Below are 13,013 nucleotides of genomic sequence, written 5' to 3' on the forward strand. Positions count from 1 at the left end.
CAAATAGGGTGGAAAGAGGTTATTAAAAGAGAACTTAAAGGATAAAACTTAATGACATGGAACACCCTTTCCCAATTTGAGGGAATGATATAAATTTTTTTTTTTTTCAATCTATATGTAAATCCTACAGATAAATCTGTAGTACAAATTATTTAAATCTACGACTTTTTTCGTTTTGTCATGCTTAGCCAGTGAGGTCTCATAATTATTGAATTAACTACATAATAATTTATTCTTGGGGAGAAAAAGAAGTTTTCCTAATTCTGAAATGATGTGACTTCTTAATTAGTCTTCAGAAAGGAAACAAGTAACAATTTTAATTTCCTGAAATATTTGCCTTTAGTTAAACTTCACTAACTGTAAAAAATTGAAAAGGTGAAACCTCCCTTTACACAAATTTGATAAAAAGAAATTTTGAAAACTCTTAATCGGAAAGGAAATAATAACAAAATTTCATTTTATCAAAATTATTCGCCCTACCAACTTTCAAAACATTTATTAAAGAGTATATCTGTTTTATATTAAGGGAATAGTAATGGTAAACCTTTTCAGTTCATATACAGTACAACAACTTAACCTTGTAACAAGGGAGAAGATTTTTTACGTAAGAATTTTGCTAGCTCTTAATTACCCTTTGACAAATAAAACAGTAAACATTTTTATTTTAGTGATAAATCCTCCTTTGGTAAAACCTTAACCTACTGTCAAAGAAGTTAAGGAAATTGTGCCCTCCTATCTACTTTAAAAAATGGGACAAAGCTTTATGCAAAAGCTCACTTTTTGCCTACTTATATATGGAAAAAAAAGTATGACAGGTTTAAAAGTTTTGTTTAATTTAGACATATTCAGAAGCTTCTAAGGTCCCAACCATGCCCGTCTTATACATGTTTTATTTATTTGAAAATGTTCTTTTGTGTGCTTCCCTAAGCTTTGAAACTTAGTGTCAGGCGAGTTCTTTTTTTTTTAACTTAGTTTTTTTTTTACATTAAGTAAAAAAAACTTAATGGTTGATTTATTTATACCTGTAATTCTTTTGTTTTGTAGGTCTTTGTTGAGCAATCAATTTTTGACTTCATTTGTCATGTCCATCATCAAGACCATAACAAAATGGAATTTTACAACTTAAGGAACGCAACTTAAAAACTACAACCTAAGAAATTTTCCATTCTTAAATTCATTATATAATAAAATATTTAAATGAAGCCTTGGAGCTTACATAAAAACTTCACCACCCCCTTCCTAAAGAAAAAGGAGAGTGTTATTATATTAATGATTTTAATTTAAAATCATTTTGCCAATAATCATGCTGTTGATTTATCATTATGATGGCCAACTAATAGTAGATAAACCATCTTACTTTTCGTTGGGGGAGGAGCACGGACCCATGAATGTTATTTTAAGGGAGTCAAAATTATAGAAAGCTCATATTTAACACTGTTCTAAAAGAATTCCTTTTGAAGTATGTTCGATTAATCTTTATTATGGGACAATGGGCTTTGACCTTAATATCCACATCTACCATCTTTAGATGAATGCTTCCCATGCAGGAGTGGATGCAGGATTTTTTTTCGGGGGGGGGGGGGGCGGGGCAAAATAGGTCGATCGAAAAAACTTGCGTTTGGAGCAAGTTTAATTAACGGAAATTTGCATTAATGAAGTAAATTACACTACTTTAAACTTTGTTATGGGGTGCTCACCCCCCTCTGGACCCACCACTGTTCCCATCACCTTTTCGTACAAAATCTGTGTAAAAAGTTTTCCAATCACTTTTAATTTCCCAAACGCTTGTAATTTTCATATAAAAAATAATTCAGATTTTGTGCATTTTCTAGGGCGAGCTTGTGTTAATAATGAAGATGAAACGTGATGATTAACTGTGTGCACATCTCCACTTTTCTTACTACTGCACAAAGTATGCATGCTCTATTGTTGGAAAGTAGAAATGCCAAACAGAATGCTTTTTGATGTTTGTAGATGTTGTACCAAACAATTATATGCTCTATAATAAGTAGAAATTAAATCTTCAAGGTCCCCTTGTTTGTAAACTCCATTGGCCTTCACAAAGGGCTCCAATCTCCAAACTATTTAGAACAATTCAAGACAAATTGCTTCAAAAATTCTATTTTCTATAAAAAAAAATCCAAAACTGTACATTATGAGCAAATAAGCAACATTTTATTTTCTAATGACACTGACCTTCATAAGGGGACTCAAGTTCCAAATTGTGTTCGTAAGTTTCCAGTTGAAATCAACCCATAATATTTCCGTCACAATTAAAATTATTCCCAAAAATGTTATATGCTATATAATTTAAACCAATATGATTAAAAAGTTTCTAAATAACAAAGGAATCAACAATGAGCTCCAAACCCTAAATTTTTTTTTGAAAATTTAGGCAAAATTGCTTCTAAGAACTCCACTCACTAGTATAGTTGAATTAAAACTCACCTGTAAATTAATATTCTACATTTTCGGCTAATAAAGTCAAATAGGTAAAATCTGTAGTTTGCTATAATATTTGCCTTCATAAGGGTTTTTTTGGTAAAATTCCGGACAAAATGGCCTAGTAAATTTCAATCTCTTTTATATTCCAATAGAATTTCATGCAAAATTGTTAAGTTGGATAAAAATTTGTTTGGTTAAACTGTCATGTTATTTGCACCCCTCCCAACCAAGATTCTACGTCCTACCGCTAGATTCTGAAAATGCCTTTTTTTTTATTGCCATTGAAAATGACTTTTTCTGTAGTAATATTGAAAAAAAAACCCTTTCCCTCCTTAGATCTTGAAAAATACGTTTTGCCCCCGACCAAACATTTATAATTTACTATATACATAAACAACTAACTTATTTATCAAATAGATAGACAGATAGATATTTATTGCAACAAAAGCCTTTTCGGGCCATGGCAAAATAACAAAACAAAAATAAATACAAAAAAACACACAATAAATTACTCAGAATTCATCAAAAAAGTTTCTCTATGTGCCATACCCACTCTTACAAATTTACCCAACCTTCTAAAATCATCAAAATTTCTACTTTAAAAAATTTTTTCAAGCCAATCCACCCCTCCAAAATCAGTTGAAAACACTTCCCTCCTCAAATTTCTTAACTCCTGGCATGTACCCATAAAATGGATAAGATCTTCCTCCTCTCCACACATAGGACACTGGTAAGGACCATTTTTAATCCTAAAATTCCCAATATATTTCCTCCTTTCACCAATACCCAAAAACTTACCACGAACCGAAATTACCCATCTTAAATCCTCACTACTCATCCCCGCTTTAAAGTAAACTTCCTCCCCCCAAACCTCCTTTGCCAGCCCATACAGCCCCAGGGACGCCGAGGATGATTTCTGATTCTGCCACCTTTGAATTTCCTGCTCTATTAGTCTATCCTTTACTTTTTTCGCAACTAGCCCCACTTCCACACCTAGCCCCTTCCCCTCATTCCAATACTCACTAAAACCACATCTATCAATAGTCTCTTTAACCCGGTTTGGCCAAGAACTTTTCCTGCCATCTACTAGCATCTCCTCATATGCATTCTTTACTAGCCTCCTACTAGGCAGATATATAATCCTTTCCCAATAATTTACTATCCGCACTAACCTTCCCACCCTTAATGATAACAAACCTAAATCACCTTTTAATCCTAAATGATTAAACTTATCACTAACCCCCATTAACCGCTTAAAATACATCAACTGTAACCGGTCTACCTTATCCGCCTTCTCCATGCCCCACACCTCTGCTGCAAAAGACATTACGGAAGCTAGCTTAGTCTGGAATATCCTTTTCTGAAGCCTAAGGTCTGTCAGGCCTACTTTCAAAACACTACTCTTTAAAACTAGCCATATAGCCCTAAGACCTTTACTAGCTACATAATTAATTTGCCCTTTCCACCTACCATTTGAAGTAAACTTGCATCCTAAATAAACAAAATCTTCAACTAGTTTAAGCACTTCTTCTCCTACACTAAACCTTTCCTCTATATTTCCATGTTGTCGAAATACCATAACTACTAACTTTGTGACATTTAGGACCAAACGCTTCTCATCTAGGTATGAGGACACCATTCCTAGCAGTTTTTGAAGGTCAGGCCCATCTTTAGCCACCAATACTATATCATCCGCAAATAACAGAGCGAACACTTGCATTGCAGACAGATTTAGAGTTGGGGCTCCCTGCCCTACCATATATTCTTCTATATCATTAAGATACAGGTAAAACAACCTAGGTGAAATTGTACAACCTTGTTTAATCCCTAACCTACTGACAATTGCCCTAGAGTAAGACTTTCCTACCTTAAATGCCATTCTAACAACCAAATACATTTTAACAACGAATCCTACAAAACTTCTTAACAGCCCAAACTATATAAGTCCTTCTACTAACAAATCTCGTGAAACTTCATCGAACGCACCTTGCAGGTCCAAAAAAGCTGCGTATAGCCTACCATCCCTTTTCCTCATATACTTCCTAATAAGCCCATACAAAATAAATATCTGATCTACCCCACTATAATCCTCTCGAAACCCTGCCTGAATTTCTATTAACTTATTTGACTCTTTAAGCCAACTATCTAATCTAGCCACTAACACTTTACAAAATAATTTACTAAGGCTATTTCCTAAATGAATCCCTCTATAATTCTTATTCAAAGCTCGGTCTCCCTTTTTAAAAAGTGGTAAAACTATTGAAATATTCCACTGTTGAGGCCAAACCAACTTGCTAAGGACACTTGAAAATAACGTTGATAACAAAGGCAACAAATATACCCTAGACCACTTCCAGAGCCTTGTTGGGATGCCATCAACTCCTGGTGCTGAGGTCCCTCTCATCTTCTTTAGTGAATTCCATATTTCCTCACCTGTGAAAGGCTGCAGTAGTTTGTAATCTTCTTCCTTTAGAGGGAATTCCGCAAGGTTTTCGCCAACCACCCACCGACTCAGGCTATCCGTTTCCTCTCTTTCTGTCATCTTGCTTTCGATGAATTCTGGCCAACTTTCCGCCGGTGGGATACTCGTCTTGTCAGAAGTGTATGTAACTGATTTTTTTATTATTTTCCAAAAATCATTCTTGTTACTATTCCTAAATTCCCTTTTCATTCTCTCTGCTTCTTCCTATTGAAATTTATACTTCTTCACTTTTAACAGTTGCTTATACTCTTTTTTTTCGGCTTTTATACATATTATAAAGATATTACCTCTCCTCATATGAACATTGTCTCAGTAGCTCCAATGTTTGCACCAACTCTGATTTTTTCTCTACGCATTCACCATCAAAAAAAACAATTTAACTTCCGTGGTTGTTTCTGAGCTGTAGTAACACCTACTTCATACAAACTATCAATTAATACCTTTAATGACTCTTTTATTTTTCCTTCATTTGCCAATATTTCTCCCTTCTCTAGTCCTGCTTGAAATTCATGTCCTAACAGCTTAACCTTAACCTTCTCTTCTTCCTGTGATTCTAGCCTCAATGGATCTCTAACTTCTAATCCTTCTTCTAATACCTTGCTCCTAAAACCCCCCAATGACCTTTTTAATGCCCTCTTTTTTAACACTTTCAAAGACAACATAATCGGCAGGTGATCAGAACCCAAAACCGGGACCACCCCTAAACAAGCACAATCCGGCCAAAGAGACTTATTTGCAACTATATAATCTACTACACTCAGATACTTCCCAAAAAAGCAAGTAAACTCTCCCCGCTCTTTATCCTCCCCGATCCTCCCGTTAACTATAATAAAATTTTCCTTACCACAAATTTCCAAAAGTTTACTTCCCTGCCTATTTTTTCGGCGATGGTCCTTATTGGTCCTTGGAGGGATCTCATCCATTTCTTCATCACCCATTCCATCACGACGAGATTCCGAGTGGGTATGGTCTTCAAATTGGCAAGACCATGGCTCTTGCAACTCCCCAGTGTATGCATTGAAATCTCCTAAAAGAATAAAGCCATCAGCAGGAAACTTTGTCAAAAAAATATACAACTCTTTTTTAAATATCTCCCATGTATCCTCATCCGAAAAAGAACTACTTTCTGGAGGGATATACACAGAACAAAACACATGACTTCTTTTCCCCCGTGAAATTATTACCCAAACTAAGTTACAAGACTCACTTCTTAGCCGGATCACATCATTAGATGACAAAAAAACATCTGAAACAAACAACGATACACCTCCATAATAACGACCATTTCTCGACATTTTACGATTTGCACTAAAACAACTATAATTCTTAACTATAATATTTTCTCCAGACCATGTTTCTACAAGAGAAATAACTTGAGGACTACAAGCTTCAACCAGGTCCTTAAACTTATTTTGCGTGAACCCTTGTATGTTCCAATGTGACACATTTAATAGAGAATTTTCACCATGGCCCAAATTTCCCTATACCGCCTCATTTCCCATCGTCGGTTCTCGCTGTCTTGGGCGGAAAAGTTTTTTTGGTACTATTGCCCTCTTAGCGTCATCATCACCCGAGTTTACTCTGACACTATACTCTGCGGGTCTTGGGCGGTTTACCCTCATTGGTTCGTTGTTATCAGGACTAATAATTTCCGCATTCGAGTGATTTGCGGGATTACGCTGCTTTAGTGCTGAGATAGCTTGTGATCCCCCTGCAGCTGGGGTTTCTGTTAAAGACATCACTAAATTACGATCTTCGTCCCCCATTCCAGAGGTCGCGGAACTAAAAGATACAACCGTTGCCGAAAATTCAGATCTAGTCCTAGCATTAGACGGATATGCCAAGCTACCGTCGTCTTCAGGCGGCATGTTGCTATAGATTTCCCGACCGACCATGCCCGTATCTGGTGGTGGCACCGAGTGGGAACTATTCTGGAGGGGGGAGGGGATTCAGCTTGGTTTCTACTAGAAGGGTTTACACTGTCATGAGCGGTGTTACGTTTTTGTTCTTCAACCAGGCCGCTTGTGTAATTATACATGAAAACCTGGTTACCGATGAACAACTTAAGTCCTCGTAATTTCACATCAACAAAACCCTCAGTCTTTGTATCTTCTAAAGACTCTTTTAGTTTTTTTCTGGCAATCAACTCACGTTCCGTGTAATCAGGACTAATTGAAAATCCCAACCTTTGCAAAAGAAAACCTGATTTTAATGCATAGTCCAGCCCTGCAACACTTGCACATTTGATCACTACAGGACGGACGCTCATTAAACTTTTAAGTCTGATAGCGTCACGCAAATAAAAAAGACGGAGATTTAAATTCGGAATTCCCGCAATCAAAGCACTGACAACATCTTCCAGAAGTGAGTACCCACTGTGCTGTGGCGAAAAGTTATAAAGCACTACGTTTCCTCGCTTCATGTCAGTTTCTAAATGCTGAATGTTTCTCAGTGCTAATCCAACTTCTTCCCGTACATTTGACACATCTCTGCGAACCAACTACGATTCCCTTTGAATATTTTGGACTAACGACGCAACATTTTCAAATTTATTTCCAAACTAAGCCACATCCGACGTCATTGAAATGGCCTGCCTTAACATCGGGTCAATAATATTCAACTTCAAATTAAGTGCTTGAATTTGTGTTAATAATTCAATAATATTATCGTCAATTTTAAATCAGAAATAAAGATCAGAGATAAAAAAAACATAACTTTACGTGAAGGATATGCCCCACGGGTACATCTGTGACCGGCCAAACTTGCAAGGCCCAACCCAGCCTAAATTTCGCTCGGCTATAAAAACAGCATTTAACGAACGAATCCTAAAATCGTAATTCCACTTTCAGTCCAAAATTCAATTATCACTGGCAAAAGCTTTTGCAAGCAATACAAGAATTTCACTTTAGATGCTATTTGTTCGAATGAAATTTAATCCGATTAGTTAGATGTTGACACCTTGAAAACTAGTTCAGTACTGATACTGTGACTATATATGACTATATTTAGAAATGAAAAAAGTGAGCATATCATGAGTACTTTATGTAAAAAGTTGCACTAATGGTGTTTGAATATATTTTCATCAACTAAACGATAATTCAATTTAATTCTAATTATTAATATCGTAAATTAAAATTAGTATCAGCAATTTTTAACTATGTTTTAATTAAGCTAAATCAACATAAAAGTTAAAAAGTAGAAAATTTAAATAAGGCAATGAATTCAGCACCACATCGGGTCTTTGTAATGGACCAAGCTTCAAAAAACCGATGTACTCAAACGCTCCAATTTGCATATTATTTATATATATGCAAATTTACAATTATAATTTGCAATTCCAATTTGCATAATTTCCAATTATAATTTCCAATTTGCAATTATATTCATGCATTGCACAAACCTTTAAAATCAATATTTAATCTAAATTAATTACAAATAAAGCTTGTTAAACGCTATTTAAAATAAGACTAACATAGGCTGTAAATATTTGATAAAACTATGTCTAAACCTGTCATAGATAACAGCTCATATCAGATATTGGAATAGGTCGGAACCAGCACATTTGAGATTCCTGTTAGATTAAGAATAACAAGTAAATTAAAAAACGAAGGCAGTTTGACGCAAAAATATTTCAGAAACTGAATAATTTGGGATATGAGGTTGGAAACAGTTGGATCCTATCTCTCTGAAAAAATAAATTGTTGCATTCTAAAAGAAAATACATTCATTCTGTAAATGAATTTTTTTTTTTTTGGTGAACAATCGCCCCTTTTGCACGGAAAGGGGCACAAACAAAAATCGATATTTTACTGGAAAGGAAATGATTATTTGAGATAATACCAAGGTCATAACGAACATCATAATGACGTTGAAACAGATTTGATGATCAATTCCTTGATCTTGTAACAATAAAAGTTAAACGAAATTAAAAAAAAAACTAGAAAACAATCAAGAACTTAAATGTATAATTACAATAGGGTAATTAACAATGCTAAGTTTCTCCCCTTTTTATTTTAGTTAAATAAAGGAATTGAGACAAGCTTTGCCAATCGATTCTCTTTAAAATTCTGATCCAGAATAAGTGTTTAAACTACAAAGGAAATCGAAATAAAACGTTATTTTTCTAAAATCGCCATTTAATAAAAAAAAAATTGAGTTCATGGCCTTATCCATTAGGGGGAGGGCCCCCCGGGCCCTCCAAGTATTTGTTGGCTCGTAAAAATATAACAGAATGTATATAAACACATTTTTCATGTCCCTGAACAAAAATCCTCCCCGAACAAAAATCCTGATCGAGTTGTTTAAAAATTACGAAATTTTTAGGGTAATACCAAGTTTTGGTCAATGTTGCTTTTGGAAGCGTTTAAATGAATAAGCGAAACTAATAAGTGATATTTCGTATGTGGAAATTCGAGCACTAACAATTTTTGGATTTGTAAAGACAACTACCTTTTCAAAGGAAAGCTATACTTTCCTACCCTTTCAAAGGAAAACTAAACTTTCTTGTGATGTTAGTGCCATATGTATTAGCTTATTTGTACTAATCGTTAGCCCATATTCCTTTTAATTTACGCTCGCTACTACCAAAACTACATAGCTACAAATCGTCTTTTTCACCATCAATTGAACTCTTGATTTTTCCTAATCTGTCTAGATCTATATGATTATATACTTTTCTGCTCACCAGTTCAAATATTTAATTAATTTAAATGTTGCATATTCCAGTTCAATTTATTTTCAAATGATCTTGATACTAAAATACAATATACAATTTTGGCAATTGATCTCCCTATCGCAAGAAAAGTAAAAATTCAAAAAAAAAGTTTGGCATTTCTCTGTATGCATTCCATTTTTCTTTTCTACTAACTGTCTTAATGTTCAGCATCTGCCTTATCTTTCTCTAGATCTTGCAAAACATCCGAAAAAAGCAGACTGAGAGACGAGGTCGGTTGGGTTCTGAAGGCCAATGCAAAACTTCTAATCTACCTTTCAACAAAAACGGCCTTATTATTAAGGTAACCATCCTATGCATGGTTAATTTGTCCGTCCTCTCGAAATAACACTGCTTATGCACATGGTAAAAGCTTTAGCTCGAATGATGAACGAAGCATGAAGTAGTTGAAATTCGATCTCTATTTGAATATCACATTTGATCTCTTGACTTCCTAAAATCTCATGCAGAACTAAATTGACAAACAAATGAAATAGAAGAAGTTTTTGAGAAGAAGAGGTCTTTGATTAAGACCAAACTAAATGATTAAACGGGAAGATATTTTAGAATCTGCTGGGATGAAATTATGTTGTAAGTCAATTTTTAGCCCAAATAAATTCTATGCTTGGTAACGCTCTTGCGAATGTTGAACGAGGCATGAAGTAGTTGAAGTTCGTTCTCTGCATTCAAAGTTCAAATTTCATCTCTACACTTCATAACTCTTGGTAATTTGTAGATAGTAAAATTGGTAAAATGGAAGTTCATTCTCTAGCTAAGACTTTGTGACCTTGAATTAAATTATTCAGGCTAAACGTCCTTAAGGATTTGTCCAAAAAAAGGCGTCTTGTGAGTCAGAGTTTCAAATCACGTAGGTGTCTTGCTCTTGCAACAGTAAAACAGACATTCTTGTGGAGTACCTGGAGCTTGATGAAGCTTTAGTTCGAACCTTGAACGAAGCACGGAACAGTTGAAATTTAGTTCTTTTATTCGAAATATATATTTGATCTTAATAATCACAATAATTTTATCCTCAAAGTATTTTTAGAATTTTAAAAGGAATTTTAGCCTGTAAATGTATAAACTGGAAGATTGCATCCTAAATAACATTATGAATTAAAAGTTCCAAGCAGAAGATCTAATCAATTTTGATGTAAAATCTGAATTTTCAATAAAGTTATCTGGCCAAATCAAGCTTCGTGCTCTTGTGAAAGTACAATGTGTACTTCTAGGGAAGAGTTGGTAAAACTTTAACTCGAATCATGAGCAAAGCATGAAGAAACTGGAAACTAATTTCTTTATTCAAAATTTAAACTTAATTTTTTTTAATTACTAATTTTTCTTTTTGCTAAAATTAACCTGGTATTTAAATAAAGTGTGAGGTTGTAGCCTAGTTAGAATCATGCTTTGAATGCTTCGAGAGAAGGTCTTCCGAAAGAATATAGAAGCCATCACGTGAATAAAAGGCTTGACTCTAATAGACTTCACGTTCTTGCAAAAGTGCAGAGTTTCTGTTGTGGATGACTTGGTGCAGTTGTGCTGGAATGGTGAACGAAGCGCAAAGTATTTGAAATTCGGCCTTTTTGTTCGAAAGATAGATTTTATCTCTTTAATTCTGATTTTACACTTACAAAAACAAACAAATATGTAAATGAAACTACAGGTTTAGCTCCTAATTAGGATTTTGAATAGGTGCTTCAAGTCTACAAAAACCTGGCTTGGCGATGATGTCTGGCATGCAACAGTTTTGGCCAAAATACACGTCATGTTCTAGCAAGATCAAAAAATGTACTTGTGAAAAAACGGATAGAGCATTCGCTTTAATCGTGAAGGGAGTAATAAGTATTTGAAGTTCAGTCTCCTTAAATTCAATATATATTAGACGCGCTTAATTCCCAATCCTCAACTCTAGCAACAAATCGATACAAATATAATAGATGGTTTTTTCCTAACTAAATATGGGCTAGATACTTTGGGTGGAAGGTCTGTTAAGGCTGATTAAGGTCTGTTAAGTTATCTTGTTTTAGTGTAAATAGTAAAAAAGCTCTTGTGAAAGATCTTGATACAATTTTTAGTCAAAATGAGGAACGAAACCTGAAGCAGCTGGTATTTGGCTTCTTTACTAAAGAATATTTGTAACAGGACGTAATTTTGTTGGTGAAAAATTTCCGAGCGCGAATACCGATCGAAAATGAAGATGGCTTATATTGTTATCGAGTATAAACACTATTAAAAACACTGACAGAAAAGGCAAATTATTCAAAAACTATAATTGCTTCTAATGCCATAAAAGAACTCGCTCAACAAATCGGCATTAGTATTTGTTGTTAGATAATAAATAGATAGCTTATTCCGCAGCCAACAATAAATTATAACAATAAAAACAAATACATCGGCACATCCTCCCCCCCCCATGATCTTATGGCCAGAATGCCGAAAACAAAGAAAATACAAGAATAAAAAAGCGTACTCATTAAAAAGCATTTGATCCAACAGTCGCTTCAGATTCTTAAGAGTTACAGAATTCTTGAGAATTCTTTAAGAATATTAATTATGTCGACATAAAACAAAAAATTATTTGATTGAAAAAAGTAAAACATTATTTAAAAATATTTTGTACAAAACTAATACTGAATATTCAAAACTTTCCGAAAATTTAAATTCAATAAGAAATTTCAATTCTTCAGCAGAAAAGGGATTTAGAAAAATTCTTACCTTTAACCCGTTAGAAAGCTTTCCCAATTAAAAACCAATATAAATTAGTCTAAAAACACATTTAAAAAAGTTTTTCAAAGAAAAGTAAAGAGCAGTATCAAAACCTAAAACAAGTGGAAGTTAACTTATGCAATAAGTCTAACTTAAAATGAACACCCAATACCATGAATGAATAAATGAACCCTAATGAAAAAATGAAAATGAATAATCATGTCAAAGTTAAAATGACCAGAAATTAACACAACTGAAACAGGGGTATCGTCTACTTAAACCTTTTCAAAGCTAGAAGATAATTTGTGCTCTACTAAAAACAAATATATTAAAACATTTTTTTTATTGGAGCGTCAAGAATCAGTACAACCGAATTTATTTCCAAGATTCCTGTCCTCATTGAAGTCCATTTGGCCCTAAAAGTGTTGTCTTCTTGGTGGTTACAACAATAATTAGAATGCATCAATATTCGTTCACCACTATTTCAAGGCAGAGTTGAAAATTCCAGGTTATTGGTAGAGAAAATATACTTAAAGTAAATAAAACTTCCTGATCCTGTTCATGCACAAGTGGATATGCAATATTAGAATTGTGAATTAAATAGGATTTCAAAGAAGTATTTTTTTCCTGGAAAGAAAATTTCGTTTTCAACAAGAAATATCAGCCCAAATT

The 13,013-nt window shown here is 34.1% G+C and overlaps 1 protein-coding gene across 2 annotated transcripts in view; it reads left to right on the forward strand.

Annotated features, from left to right (window-relative positions):
* Positions 1-13,013, forward strand: part of Ih (hyperpolarization activated cyclic nucleotide gated potassium channel Ih) — a 502,482-nt gene that overhangs the window by 257,436 nt on the left and 232,033 nt on the right. The window contains exon 6 of one of the 2 annotated variants that reach the window (XM_089102539.1): positions 9,832-9,942. The exons of the other annotated variant lie outside the window; for it this stretch is intronic. Coding sequence (XP_088958665.1) covers positions 9,832-9,942 — 111 coding nt within the window. The remainder of the gene's footprint in view (positions 1-9,831; positions 9,943-13,013) is intronic. 2 annotated transcript variants of the gene reach the window in all.

The sequence above is a fragment of the Artemia sp. Qi Xiang Cuo genome, chromosome 16 (assembly GCF_049724085.1).
Source record: "Artemia sp. Qi Xiang Cuo chromosome 16, ASM4972408v1, whole genome shotgun sequence".
NCBI classification, from domain to species: Eukaryota; Metazoa; Arthropoda; class Branchiopoda; order Anostraca; family Artemiidae; genus Artemia; species Artemia sp. Qi Xiang Cuo.